This window comes from Aythya fuligula, chromosome 8 (genome assembly GCF_009819795.1).
Source record: "Aythya fuligula isolate bAytFul2 chromosome 8, bAytFul2.pri, whole genome shotgun sequence".
Taxonomy (NCBI): Eukaryota; Metazoa; Chordata; class Aves; order Anseriformes; family Anatidae; genus Aythya; species Aythya fuligula.
In genome coordinates this window covers 12148271-12166238 of record NC_045566.1, presented here as the reverse complement: position 1 = coordinate 12166238, position 17968 = coordinate 12148271, and the positions used below count along the sequence as shown (strand labels likewise).

Here is a 17968-nt window from a genome sequence, read left to right as displayed (position 1 = left end):
TTATCAACCTGTAGTTACTCAGGATGTTATACTTGTTTTAATTAAGTAAATTAAGTAGCTTAGTAATTTAATATTATAGCTACTTATCCTTAATGTCTAGGTAAATTTTCATTATTTTAGTAGCCAACTAGTTGGAAACTATACCTAATTATTAGTCCTCCTATTTTTTCCTCTGTGCACTTTTATGTGTAAGCTTTATTGATTCCTTAAAGAGGAACAGTTTGCTACATCTGCTTGTTTGTTAAACAGTTATCTTCCCATTTTTAAAAATCCTGTTATTTTATCATCATCATCCTTAATGCTTAGGTATGCCAATATTTTTCTCAGATATGTGCTAGAAGCAGCAAGAAGGTTTGGAAGATGTGGAACAAGAAATTGGTCTGTTGGAGAGTGTCCAGAACATAGTGTGATAAATAGAGTAGTCATTCTGTATATTTTGCATAAGAGCATAAAAATTTTTCCTTTGTGCTAAGTGCTAATAAAACTAAAAAGAATATTCAAGTAAAATCTGTTTTGTAGAAATGCACATATCTGTATGGCAACATTCCAGTGAATCACTGTGTGGTGTTCTTATACCTGATTACTAATATAAAATTCATCTGCATTAGATTAGCACTTAGGTGTTGCACCTGCTGCTGAACTGAACATTTAATGTAGGGATACTGTGCCCCTGTAGCCATTTGTATAATATGTATGTGGGAGCACTTTTCGCTGTGTTTTTCCTTCTGCATGGCTACAGCAGATGACTCTTGTTGTACAAGTGTTGCAGCTACTAAATCTTTCCCCATTGAAAAGAATCCCTGCATAACACACAACTGCTTACAATACACTTCAACTCAACACTTCTAATTCTGCAAGCACCTCTATTTCTTCCTCCATTGAATTTTCACTCCTGTCTACCATTCATGCTGTTCAAAGTAATTAAAAAAGGTCTACTGCAAATAAACAGATTTTGCGTAGACAGTTTTGTAATTCCTATCACCGGTCTTTACCATTTTTAATTGTGTATCTTAGGAAACATTTTGCAATCACTATTTTAAAAGGATTCCAGCTATTTAATCTCTCTTATAGTTTGCTTCTGCTTCTTTAATAAACTTTTCAGCCCCATTAAAAAAAATAAAATTAGGGTGTTCTCTTTGAATACAGTAATGTATTTCAGTATGATAAATCTTGCTTCATGTGTTTTTAAATTCTTTGAACAGGGGGATTGATTTAGAAACCTCTAACACAGTCTATCCCAAAATTTTTTTTTTTTTTGAAACTCTATTTTAAGAAAAAGTCTGTTCCTTTTGTTGCTTCTGCAGGTGTTCCTCCCCACAAAGCTAACTTCATAGAGGACCTAGTTGTCATGCTACCTCAAAATATATGGGATAATCTGTATAGCAGGTATGTTTTATGTTGTAACTGAAAATACCCAGTGATATAGTTTGAGGGTAAATACATGCCAAGCAGCAAGATAAGGGTTCTTCAGTTAGTGGCTCATAAAAACTTGTGTGCTCATAGTTTAAATTCGAAGTGTCATCTTCAGTGCTGCAATCTAAGTTTGAGAGCAGGTATGTTCCAGGCACCAAAATCAGGCTTCTAGGATTAGTGGCTCATTAAAATACATGTACTGTGGGCTCAAAGCTAAGTGAAGGGATGGCAAACTGCCAAATTGTTTAATTTGCTTGTGCAAAGTAATTCTAGAAGCCTAGGTATACTAGTATGGTACTGAGATAATGATTGAGTATTAAACTAATAAACATGTGTGGTATGTGCAAAATAATACAAAGTAGGTCAGAAAAAGTACTCTTTGCAAGAGTTATTTTGAAAGAGCTCTCTGTATCGGCTTCCTGTTCTCTGTTGGCTAGAGGCAGCTTTTCTTTTATGTTGGCTTTGAATCCATAGCCTCAGCTGCCACTATTGCTTCAAAATAACTTAGATATAAATGTTCCAGATTACTACTCCCTACTTTCTGTGTAGGTCACATGTAAGTGCTTGCTTACAAACAAGGAATTCTTAAAAGATGTGTAACAAAAAGCTGCAGAAAACCTTTGCTTACAGACTCTGTGTCACGCCTGCATTAAGCATTTTTAGGTGTTAATTTCTGGCCATCGAGGTGCTAAAGGTAAAGGCTTGTTTAAGTTTCAATAGCCACAAGTAGGAGAAATAGGAACAATACAGTTTCTAGCATAGTTCCACTTCAGTTAGTCAGAATTTGATTATCGTAGGATAAAGTACAAAATAGTACTAGGAAAATGAATGATGGCATTTATAGATCAGTGTGATTGGCATGTATCAGACTTGAAATAGATATTATAAGAAGCTGACACTTTTGATGTCTACAGGTGTGTGATCCTTTTTACATAGTGTTTTCCACAAGGTTAATGTTGTGTTTATTTGATTTGTTTGTTTATTTTTGCTGTCACCACAGGTATGGAGGAGGACCAGCTGTTAACCATCTATATGTTTGTCATACCTGCCAAATAGAGTCTGAAAGACTTGAAAAAAGAAGGAAGAATGAATTGGAGATGTTTATACGGGTAAAAAGTAAACAATTCTTATTCATTCTGCTTTTCAACATACCCAGGTGTTCATGGCTCAGCATAAGGGATTACCAAAAGTGAATGGGTGATTTCTGTATTTAAGTGACTTTATTAAGCAAGTGTATATCTATACAAAATCCCTTTTTTGCTGGCAACAACAATGTTCTTGTGATATCCCATATAATTCTTCGTATAGAAATGTACTTTGAGAAGATATTTAATGTGTTTCTTAATTGCATGGAAACTGACTGCAGCCATAGAAGCAGTTGTTCTTAATACACTTCCAGTGATCTGTTCTGTGCAAGCAGAATGCCCTTAGTCTCTGAAAAAGAACAAAATATTAATTTCCTAAAATTTGAATTAGATATTTGAAGAGAGAGATGGAAAAATACATATATTTTTTTTATATAAATAGGCCTAGATCAATACAAATAAGTTTTCATATTTCTCCTACCACTTGAAAGTTCAGCCATTAGAGTAATTATCCGGTAAGGTTTGATGGATAAGCATTTGTACGTAAGAAGAACCAGTCTATTCTACGTCTCATTGCTGTTTCCAGGAGAAAAACCATTCTTGAGTAAAGAATAAGTAATCTCTTTTTAGTATGAATGCTACCACTACATCAAAACCTCACCTCAGGAACTCACTAAGGATCTACTGTTATGATGGCCAGTAGTTCAAAATGTTTTGTAGTAGTGTAGTACTATGTGACATAGAGTATTTAGCCATAATAGAGTGGCTAAAAGAAGGTAGTAGTTTAAACAAAAGGAAAAAAAAAAAAAAAAAAGGCCAAAAAAACAAGGATTCTTCTTCTTTCTAGCTTTATAGAGCATTCCAAGAAGAAGAATCTCCATCAACTTTTTACTGCATCAGTATGCAATGGTTCAGAGAATGGGAAGGATTTGTAAAAGGGAAAGACAGTGGTAAGTTGTGCTTTATTTCAAAAAAATTTTTTTTCCACATAGTGGTAATATTTGAGTAAACTTCTACTTCAGTAGAAGCATGCAGGAAGAACAGATAAAGAATGCAACAAAAGCCTATAAAGTATTGAAGACATGTTTGATAGCTTGCATATGTATCTAGGAATCGAATTACAAAACATAATCAGACCTTCTTAGTAATTCACAGGAACAGGTAATGGGATAAGTGTGGGAAAAGCACTATATGTTTGCTGCAAGGGGTGGCAGGAATGCTTGCTGTTGGCAGCAGAGGGAAAATTATATGTAGGTATGAGGGAGGATACCTAGATTTTTGCAGTACAAACTGAAAGATAATGCTGTACTCTCTGCAGAAAGCAGATCTTGCTGTCACAGCATAAACTCATAGATAACAGAATAAAAACTGTAATAATACAACTTTAACATTCTGTTAGAGCCTCTAAAGATTAGAAGTGGAAACATTGATAAAATATTCTACAATCTCATCAGAGCCTGCTTTAGGACAGTTTTGCTAGGGGTAAAAATTAGGATTAATTTATGTTTTTTGTGTTACTTGAAGACTTACTGTAATCATGAATGCTTTGAAAAATTCATCTTAATTACAATTCTGATTAGCTTTTAACAACTTATTACATACTGTTAAGCAGAGAAGAAAGAACAAGCAGTAGACAAACTAGCTGTTTCTCCTTCCATTTGAAAATGGAAACTCCAACCTGCCTTTTATTTCACCTCTCCCAATTTTAATCATTCTTTTTATCACACTAGATCCCCCTGGTCCTATTGATAATGCTAAGATTGCAATAACAAAATGTGGAAGTGCTGTGCTAAAACAAGGTAGGTGTCTGATACTGCTGCAGTTTTGGGAACCTTATGATGTATTTGTTGAAGTTCAGTAAATTCATTATGTATTCTTATTTCTAACTGTTATGGTACAATGGCAATACCTAATGAATCTGTATTCTGCTCTATTTTAGAAAAATCTTAAAAGTAAATTTGGGTTGCAGTTGAGGAAGTGACAGTTACTCCAAGGCCCATTTTTGGGGAGACCATTTTGTTCTTAAATAATACCTATAATAGGCTAGTCTAAGTGCAGGTGAGAGTGTAGAAGACAATACAGAGTAACTTTAAAATGGCTGAAGTGTGCTTTGGTTTTGTATCATTGGTTTTGTTTGAGTTCTCTTTTCTCGGTGTGAATTGGAGGTGCTTGGTTTTTGGCTTTTAGACTGTCACGTATCTCTATGTAGTTACTTGAATCCTGAAATCTAATTTGAATTGAGAGCCATTTCTTATAGAAGGAATAAATCACAGTAAATAAATGCTGTTGCTCATTTTTCTGAGTTATTTACCAATGAGTATTGCAAAAATTTCTCTGATATATCAAGATAGGTTTTTTTTTATTGCTCTTAAGTCAAATGGTTAATGTCATCTATTTGAAACTTGTAGGTACAGAGAGAAAAAAAATCTAATATGAGGACTTTAGACTTCCTATGGAAGCATAATATACATTTCATATACATATATTCATATACATTTTAGCTCAGCTTAAAAAAGAAAAACTAAAAATTGCAGTGTCAAGATTGAGGAAAAAAATAAAAAAGTCAATTTAACTTAATGCCTCAGCATACAGTGGACCTACTGGCGGCCTCTAGACCCAGCATGAATTTCACCAATTGCAAAATGTCAAGAGCATATTTAAAAAGCAATGAAATCTTGCTCCTATGAGTTTTGCAGTACATTTTAATGATTTAAGCTCTTAACACAGAAATAAAACGCAGGGCTTTAAGTATCTGACTGTTGTTTAGCAACAAGTACAAAAAAAAAATCAGCTTAGAGTCAGTAACTGATAGTAAAATAGGCAGTTGATACCTTGTAACTTCAGCTGTATTGATTCAAATCAGAACTTGGGTAGAAGTTAAGAGTTAATTGCAGCTAGGTTAGTGCAAAGAATGCACTTCGACTGTGTTGGACAGGTTCCCTCTGTTAAAACCCGGAGGGGCGATATGTTGATGTTCCCTTGCCCCTTGCTGCTCTATAATGTTATGGAGAACCAGAAATGATTGTTGGATGCTGAGCTGAGACAGAAGAGAGACCTCTAGCCAGAGGAATGGGGGGGAAAAAAGGCAAAGACTTCAGTCAATAAACAAGAAATCAGGCTGACTCATCATGCTGCCACATACATGGAGCATTAGCAGGGCTGTGAGTGCCTTAACAGTGGTGTCTGTCTGTGGTTCTGAGAATTCCACTGTGGCTTGCAAACTTCCATTCTTTACTGTCAATACTAATTTATTTCACACAAGAATCTTGAGTCTTTGAACTTTACGCTGTAATTGATGAGACTGCATGTCCTGTTAACATGAATCCTTGCATACTAGCAAGCAGCCTCACAGCTACCAAGACCCACCAGTTGTTAGCTTGGTGGATAAATATCAGATTAGGTATTTATTAGAGAAACTATGTATTTTGTGCTTGATACGTTAAGTATTGGGTAGTTTTGGGAGCAGGTAGTTTTAGTAATGAAGAGGTATAAAGTTAACACAAACCATGTAATTAGGTTTGGTAGCTGGCACAAGGAAAAAATGCAAATTAGATTAGGGTGTTAAATTTGAATTGTATTCTTCTTTCTTCTTGTATTTGTTATGGGTTCCAAAGAATCGTGGAAAAAATTAATTTTTTTAAAAATGTTTCCAGGTGCAGATTCTGGACAGATATCTGAAGAAACATGGAATTTTCTTCAGTCAATCTATGGTGGAGGTCCAGAAATTATTCTCAGACCACCTGTTCCTCCGGTAGAACCTGATATCTTGCAGACAGAGGAGAAGATTGAATTAGAAACTCATGGTCTGTAGCTACTGAGGAAAAGATGAATTTGTAAGGAATCCAGCTTCCTTACAAAATGCCCCATATACATTCCTAAAAGTTTTATTCTCTTATGTCTGTTGGAGGCACAGCTCACTGGGCATTACATTAACTACAGAATAGTAAGTTGAAATGTATTATGATTTGTTTAAATGAAGACTGTTTCTCTGTTTTGGAAGGCATGTAGTTTTGTACATTTTGGAGTGTTTGGTAAATGGAAAACACTGTTATTTCTGGACTCTTAAGTTTAAGTCAAAATCATGTTATGTCTTTAGACTTGAAAAATGGGAACAAAATTTTAGAGATGTTACATAACCCTACTGTTTCCTGATTGGGCTTCTGATACCTACAAACTTCTGCCTGTCTTAATTGTACAGTCTTGACAAGCTTAAGTATAAAGGGAGTATATTTTAAATGGATTGCAATCAATGATAAAGGATTTTAATTTCCTAAATGCTCAGGAAAAAAATTCTCACTTATTTTGCACTGTAAGTATATAAAATGAGTAGTATATAACATCCAAATACTTACCGTATTTGAATGGATCAAACATTAGCATAGATCAAATATTGTTTTAGTCAGCAAATGTCATAACTTATTACCTGCTTAATTTTGCATCGTTAGGCTTCTGTAACTCTATAAACCTGGCTAGAATTAATAGTGTCTGTGACAAAAAGATTTAGTCTTCTCTAGGGTAATGTTTGAGAGCATGAAGTGTGAAATGTAAAATGATTATGGACATGAGTGATATAAATTTCAGAAATTAAATTGTCTGGTCTCTTGAATTACATTCACAGTTGCTTTTGAAGGATTTTATTGTATTGGTAATTTTTCATTGGCATGATGACCTATAATGTCAGAAGCTGGATAAAATGTATATATTGCAAAACTTTACTAAATGAGTCAGATTGGAATGCAGAATGGCACTTGCTCTTTTTTGCCTGATGTTGTTACCAAAAAGCAGCATTATTCAAGGCTGGATCAATAAAAAAAAAAAAAAGAAAAGAAAAGAAAAAAAAAAAAAAGAAAACAAAACCTGAAACTCTGGAAGGAGTGTGTGGGGAAAGCTTTTTTTCATGTTTTTCATTTATTCTATCAATACAGAAACTTTTCAAGTAATGCTGTGATACTGCTCCTACACCTATGTATTTCCTGACTACTTTCTGTTTAGGCAATGGTGTTGACGCTTATAGTTCCAAAGTGAGAAACACTGATGTAACATTCTTCCGGATAATGTCATATCTAGTATAAAATCAAACTTGTACTTAAAGCCATTGTGGTGAAAAAGCCACCTATAAGAGTCCTAGACAACGTCCTATAACCTAAAGTACTTGACCATGTTACTAATACGCTGTGTAGGAGTTACCAGTTCTGTCCGAACAGGTGTGAAATCCCAGTAGTTTCCTCAGCCTACCTGAGAAGAGCTAGAACTAAAAACAGATCTCAGCTGAGTTGTGTGTCCTGTTTGAGGAGGAAAAATGAACAGCAGTGCAAAGCCTAGCATGGAAGCGCATGAGGAAAACATTTTTCAAACTTGAACTGTATCACAGGTATCAATTGGCCAGCCAATTTTTTGTTTAGTAATCAGGATAGTGGAAGAGACTGCCTTAGAACTTGTAAGAGAATAAAGGATTGAATGTTGGGGACATTGGCTTCTCAGAGGAGCGAAGCAGTTCTGTGCAATGTATTCTGGCTATTACAGCAGATCAGGCAAAGAGTTAAAATCCAGTGATACCAAACCAAAATATATTCTGGGTAATAGTAACAAAAGCATCAGATGTGAGGCACAGGAGGTAATTACTCTGCTCTGCTTGGTCCTGTGTTTGATGGTGAGATTGTACATCCCAGTTTTGGATGTTGTTGGGTACTAACTGCAAGTTGAGGAGAGATTACATCAGAGAAAAGCAACAAGACTCAGAATACCTAAAAGTGCTTTCACTTAAAAGAATGCTGATGGAAGATGCGAGACTTTGAGTGTGAAAATATTGCTAGATGGTAGTGAATGTTTTTTCCTAGACGAATAGGACTATTTGCCTTAGCTTTAGCAATGGTGACTTGTGCTGGGTTTAGGTAGCCATTGGAACCTAGAAATCAGTCTTCTAGCAGTTCGGTAGAAGTTTTTCCACTGGATGCCTGGGAATCTGTAGTCCAACATAATCTTAAATTGTGATATGCATAAAGCAATAACGAGTACTTCAAACTAGCAGAGCTGTGAAATGCCTGTGTCACCTCTGTGACAGGCATCTTCACACTACAACTGTCATGCTAACAAAAAAAAAAAAAGGAAATCCCCCAGTTTGCAAGATGAAATGTGTTTGTGTTTGAGACAGTTCCAAAGAGATGACTTGCTTGTTTTTAGCTCTTTCAGAACTTTACAAGGGATTTTATGTCACCGAAATGGAAGTAGCCTTTTAAAATAAGACAGTGTGGGAGAACTCCAGATGGATCACTTGTGTATACTGGCAGGCAGGCAACACTGCAGTGTTTAAAGGAGAAATCTTTACTGTGAAGAGAGGTCCGGTTCACAGCAGAGAAAGAATGCATCTTGGGAAGGGGCTATGGAAATGATTTTTTTCCATAAGCCTTTCACCAGACTTTTTAGATTCTTTGTCCATTTGTTTCCAGTTGAGAAAACATGGCAATGTGTCTGGGTGCCAGGGAAGCTGTCATTTCAAGAAAGGGAAAATTCAGTGGAGGCCTTGTTTGAAGCCTGGGAATCTATATTTGAGCTGTTAAAAGCCTGCTGTTCAGTCTGGGAACTTTAACCCTCTTTTCTGGAGAAAACGGCATGGGAGGTAGGGTACAGCTTACCAGCTGTAAGTTCAATTTGTCTAATTTTTTCAATTTTTTTTTTTGCAAGCAGTACAGCTTAATTGTTCATTTGAACCCTCAGGATCCAGAAGAATGCTTCAGATATTGTGTGATATAAGTGAACAGTGTGATTGGACAGAGAAAGGTTAACCAAAAAGCTATTGAATTAGTAGCAAAATAAGGCACTTCCACAGTATATTTCAGAACCAAGTAGTCTGCCTTTTTAATGAAGCAAGTTAGGTGTAAAATTACCCCTTGTCATTGGGATGTCTTATTGACTTAAAAGCCAATCTCTTCCTTTCCTGTAAATGGAATTTTAGGAAACAAAGGAAGTTCTGGAGATGCTTGTGATGCAAATTCGTTTTTTGTTAGTCCAGAAAACTGTTTTTCCAAATAGAGTACAAATTAGTCCAGTATCTAGGGATGGTGATGTGTGTGTATACCAATATATGTATGTATACATAAAATGACATGCAGTCTATTTCTCCTGTTCCTTAATTGACCTTTGGCTGGAGGCACTACAGTAATTATTTTTAGTTCTACGCTGGAATAGTGATCTTGAGTAGACACATCAGATAAACGATACTAAATGCCGTAATGGGTGTCAGTCTTCCTATCAGTAATGGCCAGAAAGTTTGGGTAAGCTAGACTTAATACACTGTTCAATAATTGTGTCAAGAGAAGAAAGGTAATCAAGCTCAGAATCCATTTTGGTAACTGCATATTTTGAGTAGTATTATCATTGCCAGCTGTTGAGATGCCTGAATGTAGCAAAAACAATTTTTTAGGTATCTTCTGGTATGTATTTGACAAAAATTGCTGTAAGGCAGCATCCCTTTGGTAAGAAATCTGCTAAATCTGAATTCAAGAGAAAATAGCCACGCCCTTTGTTGCTACATGTCCCCAACCATGATAAGGAGATGTTGCATTTGAATTTTACTGCTCTGTGTAGATACTGTACTGTGACTTGCAAACCTATTATATGCAGCTGCATCAATGGAACCTACTTTACTTAGTTTTTTATTTAATTAATTTTCCCCAATGATACTATATATTTTATATGGAAGTTCAAGTCTGTTTAGCTTGGTCTGGGAGTTGCATAGTCACATGGGAATACTTACTGTTCTATTGATAGAGCCAGGCTGATAGGAATTAACTTCTGACCAAGCTATAAAAGTAGAGATGTCACCCAACTGCAGCCAACAAGTAGTAGTGTGTTAGTCCCTAATCTGGAGGCTAATTTGGATAACACTCACAGAAGTCTGCCCTTTCAGCAGAGTGCAACGCTTAGTGACATCTGGAAGAATTTATATTTAGAGCCTTTTGTAAATGTGTATAATCCTGTATTTCATTAGAGAGCCCCAGAGCGGGGTAATTTCATATAACTAGCTGTTGAGTTAGTAGTATGTCCTAGTGGCACTGGGATATCAGCATAAAGAGTTGAAAATACCCTTGGCTAAAAAGTATGTTAGGTGGATGAAACATTTTTAATTTGTGGAACAAAAGTTAAATATGCCCATCTAGGCCTGATTTTTTTCTTATGCAATCTGGTGTAATTCGATGTGTGATGATCATGCATTATGTAAGAAACCTGATTTTCAGATTCAAAACTCATAAACTGTTTGGCTTTTGGCAACACAAGATATTTTAGGATTTCTTAAAAGGACTAAATCCAAGAAGCTTCTTTCCTGTTTGTATTATAGGCATTTGTTTATAATGATATTCATCATATAAGTTCATTTGGAAAAGCAAATGTGAGATTTTGAAAATTTACAGGAAAACTTTAAAATTATCTAAGGGGGCAAATAGATTCTTCAAATTCATCACAGAACCATTTTACACTGAACTAAGAAAATCCTGTTCCATTTATTCCTTTTGAATTCCCTATATACATCTGGCTTATTGCAGTCTAAGCAGTTTTCTCACTGAAAACCTTTCAGCTCTTCATTTTGCCCAGGAAATGAGTAAAACAACTAGGCTTTTTCATTCTTCCAAACAGATGGCTTTTCTGGCTTCCCTCTATGCTTAAGCCATCCAGAGCTGACAATTAGTAGCAGGAAGCAAAGTAAGAGTTCTAGACTTCTGAAGTATCACAAAGGACAAATTGCTTTCAACATTATTTCACAGAAATTATCTGGTTGCAAACAAACTTTGTTTATTTTGGGGTATTAGAAAATATTCCTTCGTGGTAAGGAAAAAAAATTAGGCTGTTTTCACAATCAGAGGAAAAACATAACTTATTTTCTTGCATGTGTTCTGTAATAGATACTGCTGTTTAAAACTTGTGCCTTGGTTTTAATTGATAGCATCAGTCTAGCTTTCAGCCATTCAACAAGGTGATAAGGTGCTTTTCTCCATGAAAAAATTGTGAACACTGCCATATCGTAAGATAAAATGTCACCTTTTTATAATACATCTAACATTACAGATGTTTGCTGGCAATACCTGAGTCATGTATTTCATAGAAAGTTGGTACGTTTGTCACAAACCGTTCCTCTCTTCTAAATGTTTCAGCTGAGCATGCAGATAAAAAAAAAAAAAAAAAAAGTCAATTTGTGAGAAGCAGCTCACTAATGCCTGATAGGTTTTATGGATCATTAGCAGTATTACAGGCTTGAAGAGTTAAAAGTGCTGTGTATGGGTAGATGAGTGGATTTAAGAAAATACAATAGGATGTTGATCACTCCAATAGAAAGTGAAGTTGGAGTAATAGGAATACGCTGGTGGTTATGCAGTTCTGTTATGCCTTTATGCAATGCAAGTGAATCTCAATCACTTATTTTTCTTATAAGCTAGTCATTTGTTCAGTAGCAGGGGAGGTGCAAAAAAAGCGGTCACCCATCCCCAAAGTGTTTACATAATATAAATGAAGTTGAGATGGTATCTTCCAAACATGTGTAACAAACGTATATCCTTTCCAGACCTGTTCCTCCCTTCTCACTTGGAACTCACAAAGAATTTATTATATATTAAGAATTTCAGTAAGTTCCATTTTTGGAATTAACCACATACAAAAGTAAATCTTAAAGTACTTTGTTGAGAATAAAGAGGGCAGAGGAGAAGAGGAGACATTTGGTTCCCACAAGTAAGCAAAAACCTAGCTTAAAATAACAGGCAGCAGTCAAGAATGAAAAATAGCAACTGTCTCTTATCTCAAAGGAAAATGCCAAGACCTTTTCATTTTAATTTTGTTAAGTTTTGCCCAGAAATTAATATTTTCTAGGTGACTAATTTTGTTCTATCGTGTGTGTTTTTTGAATGTATGCTCTGAGACAAGATGTCCTGATACAAGGTGATACATTGCCTTTTTATCCTCCCTACCGTGTTCCCCCCCCCCCCAGTCTGTGGGTGTCTGTTAAAATGCCAAACCCAAATGAACTGAGATGCAACATGTGCTCATCTTGTGAATGCATGTTCATTTTAACAAAAGCACACACCTTGTTCTGGTTAGTACCATGAGTAAGATTACTTAGAGATTTTAAGCTGTAGCAAAATAAATGCACTCAGCCATTAATCCATTTGGGTAGTATTTTCAGTAAAATTTCTAGTCTACTTCCGAGTTCTAATATTTATACTGACTTTGATTTTCAATCTGGAATATTTTTTTTAAATAATGCACCAAAATGTAGCTAACATTCGTATCTAACTTTGATGCCTCTTCTGAAATGAGAAGCAGCCATTTAAATGGGAGTACCTCATAAGCAAGGAGTGGTTGCGTGCACTGAATGTAGCCAAATGAATTTTATTGGGAAAGATACCTACTGGTTCTATTTAACTGTAACTTTCTGGACCAATTTGGATTAGATTGCCCCTACTTTAAATACATGGGCATAAGATGGAAATAAACTAATAATTCCCTAAATGTGTTTAACTTATATGATTGGCAGCTTGATTTTACAGTGTCATACATGAAATCCTTCAACAATCACAGTGAACTCCACAGTAGTCTGTGTGGGGCTCAAGACTCCTAAATAGTTTTAAGAGCATGTGAATTATCAAGGCTGGAGATCATTCTGTTTAATAAAAATTAAAAATCTATTTTCTTAAAAATTGTAATTTAAGTTGTTTCCATAAAACAAAGCACCATAAAACCAAGCATTGCTCATTTATGGCTCATGTGGATTTATTTTGAATAGATGTTAGACCATGTGACCATGTATTTGAAGTAATGGAAATACTTTTTTTTTTTTAATACTATATTAGTGAACTGATAAAATTGTTAATTTTAGTAAGTTCTAGAAAAAACCTTTACAGTCTCCAATGTAAACTGACCACTGAAGGTACACCTAAATGAGGCAGTAGAGTACCTCCTCGGGCAGAACTTTTTTGGGACACAAAGCAACTTTATCTAAAGCATTTTGCCTCAGGTAATAACATTGAAAATGCTTTTCTGTTGTTTTTGGTATTAAGGGAAACCCTAGCCTTTCTCATGTTTGTTTTCTATGTATGGCTGCGTGACTGAGAGAAATGTTTAGGGCTCTCCAGGGATTACAGCAGGCAGAGCTGAGCAGCAAAATACAGGACTTCTAATGCTGAAAGCAGGTAGTGATTCTATGATACATACTTAAATAAATGTGTTAGAATTTAACACTCTTAAAAATGTTATTGTCTTAAACTTAAGCTTCTCTTTTATATCTTTAAGCTATTTTCTATAACTATCTTTTTTTTTTTTTTTTTTTTTTTTTTTTTTTTAATTCTTGAGAATGTAAATGTCTTGTGGTTTCTCTCAGAAAAACTGCAAATACAAAATCCAAAAAGTCACCTATAAACTATTCACAAACAAAATTACTGAGTTGGCAAACTAATTAGTGCAGAGATTTCTGGCTGTTGTGTTCAGCCAATGCTCATCCAGTCCAGGGTGGTTTATTAGGTTTGGGCAGTACTGTGGAAGCTGACACTATTCAACCTAAGCTGGCTTCAGGAAGAGTCTCTGCTCTTGTCCAGGATTTACTGTGCAGCCACCCAAGTAATTCCACACAAACCTGCCAGTCCAATCAGCTGGCCTTGAGTCAGAACAAATAAGCCTGAGCTGAACTCTGGAGAAGAATTCAGCTCTAATCTCCCTTCTGCGTGCCTTTTTTACATCTAGAGCAGCACCCAAGAACACAAACCCTATGTTTAATTGTGGCATCAGGCAGCAAGCAGTAGCAGTTTGCTAATGCATTTCCTGGAGTGTGCTATGAGGATAATGAGAGTGGCTGTCACAGAACTAACTAGCTGTCCCTAGGATCAACTCATTTGTGCTGAAGTGCAAACTTTGTTAATCTTTTTGTTACAAAAAAAAAAAAAAAAAAAAATTACTTTATTAATACACTACTTCAGATTAAATAGGAAAAACGATGATGCTGTTTGATGGATTGAAATAGGTTGAAACAATGATGCTACCTTTTGAAAGCATGGGCATGGAACAGCTCCATCAGTACCTCGCCTTGTTGTCCTAGGCAGAGCTCTAGCACAAATGTGAGCTGGGTTTCAGTTAAGTGGTGGTAATAAAGCAGCTCGTTGTGTAGCAAGTAGTGACTTGGAGGGGGGGGGGGGAGGCTGATTAGTATTTTTAGCTTGTCTTTCTATAACATGATGGAAAGACATTAGCATCGTTTTCCCTTGATCAGAATAGGTTTTTACTGCCACCATTGACAAAGGTGGAAAAATTTTATTGCCCTATACATTACCCAAGGCTGCCCGTAATAAATATAGTTACCCATTACTAGTACAAGACACAAGTTGTTGCACAGAGAAAAGGGTGGCCCCAAGACTTTGCATTGGATTAAGTTTGGTAGGTTACATGAGGAGCAAGGAAGACTGTGGAAGGAGAAACATATCAGAGCAATGTGATGCTGCTAGGCAGGAGTAGGTGGGTTCCTTTGTACTTCGGAATTACTCAGAAGCTACTACAGGATCTTGCAGGAAAGGGGCAGCCAGATAACAGGAGCACATGGAAGAGAATTTGAACTGTGGGGATAAGAGAATCAAACCAGCGTTGTATCCAACCAGCTCCAAACAAAGCAGGTTTCTCAAGGTTTAAATGTAAATTCTCTTGGGTGGAGATCTCATAGTAAACCTGCTTGATCTCACTCCTTAGTATGCATGGACTGCTTTTTGTTCTTTGCATATTGTTATTTTCCTCTGCTAGGGCAGCTGAGCCAAACTACCCTGTAGGTACACAGTGGCTGGATTCAATCCAGGGAAAGCAGGGGGCATGTAAAGGCAGAGTAGGAGCCCCAGGAGTATCCCTTTCATTAGCAGGAGCTATTACCTGAAACATCACACTACTAACAACAGTTGCTCTTTGTTATCACTCCCATCCCTAGACATTACTGCTTCTTAAGCAAGATGGCAGAACATAATATTTAAGTACTTAGTGAATTCAAGGCAAATCCTGGTCCAGGGTGTGGTTAGACAATATGAACTGGTTTAATCCTGTTGCCAAAAAGTTACTGCTGCCAAGAGGATAGTCCTGCTCCTCCCCTCTGTTGGCAGCACCTTCTCCCCCACTTCTCACATGCTGGCTCCATTGTCTGTGTCTACTGTAAGCCAATGCAGCTCATTTTTTTTTTACCTGAAAAATAACACCCCAGAAACAGGAACAGTTTCTTGGTAGTTTAGGAAATCTGGTTGACAGCGTGCTCTGATGAGCACCAGTGGGCAGAGGGGAAGCAATGGGAGTGTGTGGCTGGCAGCAGGGGCAGCTTGTCAGCAGGCCATCAGATTAGGTCTGCCTATTGCTCAACTGCACCCTTAAGTGGCCATGGGAATTTGAAAAAATACAATACACTTTGCTCTGAAGCAGCTGAGAAGAACAGTCAGTTCTACTGCGAAGGGACTAGCACTTGGCTGAAATGCAGTAACGTCTCCAACCACTGCAGCTGTTTAGCTAAGCGAACGTATTTCTAAACTGATTGCAGTTAGTGCTTACAGGTGCTCCTGCAATAACACACAAAGCTCCATTGCTCTTTAAGATTTGGGCACGTGGACAAAAGACTGCATGAGAACAGTGGCATAGGTTCAAGAAAAAAATTTCCTTCCCTCTCTTGTGGGATTTCAGTTGTTTTGAATCTGATGGCAGGAGAAGAGTTCCAAGTCAGCAAGAAGCAGGGAAAAGTGAAAACTGCTTGGGAAAGTGGAAAAGCTACTGAGGTTTTTATGCAGACTCCAGGGCTGCAGAACGAACGCCTGTCTGACTAGACTAGTAATTTGGACAATTACCATTTTATTAAATCTGAAAGATACCGTCTTCACAGAAGTACAAGCCAGTCTAACTACCATAGTAACCGCCTTCAAAGGAAATTGAAAATATTTTTCAGTGCCTAGTCTCCTGTTACAGAAAACTGGTTTAGTTTTAGGATTTTCTTGCAATTTGCAAAGTTGCTATGGGTTCTTAATGTAAAAAGGGTTTTGAATTAGGTAAGGATTTAAATGGAAGAAAAATGAATCTTCTCTGTTTCTTGGTTAGCTGAAGCTCTTCCAGGTGAATTATAACTGTGAATTACCAGGGAAAATAAAAATCGAGAGGATAGCGGTCAATACATGATAGTGCCTCTCCCTCTGTAGGAGCCCTGAGGTAAATAACGCCCTTTCCGAGCGGGCTCCGCGTTCGGCGGTAACTCGGCGACCCCGCGCCGGTTGGAGGCAAACGGGAGGCTGCCGAGGCAGGAGCACAGCCCCGCTGCCTCACTGCCGCTCACGGTCCGGCGGGCGCGGGGAGCCGCTCGGCTTCGCCCTCCTCAGCCCCTCGGCGCCCCCCGCTCCCGCGGGCGCGGCCGGCCCGGCCGCTGCCCCCCTCGGGGCCGCCCCCCGCCCTGGGCATGCCCCGGGGGGCGGCGGGCAGGCGGCGCCGTGCCGAGCCGGCCGCCTCCGCCCTCAGCCAGCAGGCGGAGCTGCAGGGAGCGGGTCCCCGCCGCAGCGCAGCGGCGGGAGGGGGAGGGGAAGGAAGCGGAAGGAGCCGCCGCCGCGCTGAGGGGAGCAGGCGCTGTGCGGAGCCGCCGCCGCCGCCGCCGGGTGCGGGCAGCGCGGAGGGGAGGGAGCGGAGCGCGGCCGGGGCCGCGGCCGGGAGCGGGCGGCAGGTGAGGGCCCGGGCCCGGCCCCGGGGGAGGGGGGAGCCGGGCGGGGACGGGGTCGGGACCCGCCGGGGGAGGGGGAGGAGGAGGAGGAGGAGGGAAGGCGAGGGGGGAAGCCCCCACGTGACCAGCGCGTGCGGGAGGAGGCGGCGGCTCGCGCGCCCCGTTCGAATCAGCTGGCCCGCAGCGGCGCCTCCCGCGCGTGCGCGGCAGCTCCGCCCCCCTCCTCTGCCCTCCCCTCCCCTCCCCGGCCGGCCGTGCGCGCTCCCGCCCGCCCTGACACACGGCGGGGCCGGCGACACGTGCGCGGCGCCGCGGCCGCCATGTTGGGGCCGAGCGGGCGCGCGGCGGTGCGCGTGCGCGCGCGGGGCCGAGCCGGGTCGCGGGGCGGGGCTGTACGGAGAACGAGTCGGGGTTGCGGGGGGGAGGGGGGGTGCGAAGGAAGCGAAGTCTCGCGAGGTGCCGCGGTTCCTGCGGGAGCGGGCCGGCTGCGGGATGGCGGCGCAGCGCTGGGCGTGCTGGGTAATGGTACCGGGCCGGGGGGCGGGCACCCCGCGCGCAGCCCCCGCCCCGCCCCCGCCGCCCGGCCCCGGGGCAGCGCCGCAGTCTCGGGCTCCTCAGGGAGCGGCCCCGGCGCGGCCCCGCCTCACCTCAGCTCACCTCACCTCGCCCCGCCGCGCCCTCGCAGCGCCGGCCGCTGCGGCACCGCCGGGCCCGGCCTTACCCCGCCGCCCCTCGGGCAGCCCCGCCTGTGGGCACCGGCCCGGCCCGGCCGCCGCTG

At 39.7% G+C, this 17968-nt stretch overlaps 2 protein-coding genes across 8 annotated transcripts in view; both read left to right on the top strand.

The window, feature by feature from the left end:
* USP33 (ubiquitin specific peptidase 33) overlaps nt 1-7319 on the top strand; it is a 36610-nt gene extending 29291 nt beyond the window's left edge. For all 5 annotated transcript variants that reach the window (XM_032192171.1, XM_032192172.1, XM_032192169.1 and 2 more), the window contains exons 20-24: nt 1305-1386; nt 2414-2522; nt 3346-3448; nt 4229-4297; nt 6152-7319. In XM_032192171.1, coding sequence (XP_032048062.1) covers nt 1305-1386; nt 2414-2522; nt 3346-3448; nt 4229-4297; nt 6152-6309 — 521 coding nt within the window. In that variant the 3' untranslated portion in view covers nt 6310-7319. The remainder of the gene's footprint in view (nt 1-1304; nt 1387-2413; nt 2523-3345; nt 3449-4228; nt 4298-6151) is intronic.
* Nucleotides 7320-17173: 9854 nt separating this feature from the next.
* ZZZ3 (zinc finger ZZ-type containing 3) overlaps nt 17174-17968 on the top strand; it is a 59130-nt gene continuing 58335 nt past the window's right edge. For 2 of the 3 annotated variants that reach the window (XM_032192515.1, XM_032192512.1), the window contains exon 1: nt 17661-17709. The gene's annotated coding sequence lies outside the window, so the exon portion shown is untranslated. Of the gene's footprint in view, nt 17194-17660; nt 17710-17968 lie in introns of those variants that run through there. The other variant, XM_032192514.1, reaches the window with a different exon arrangement.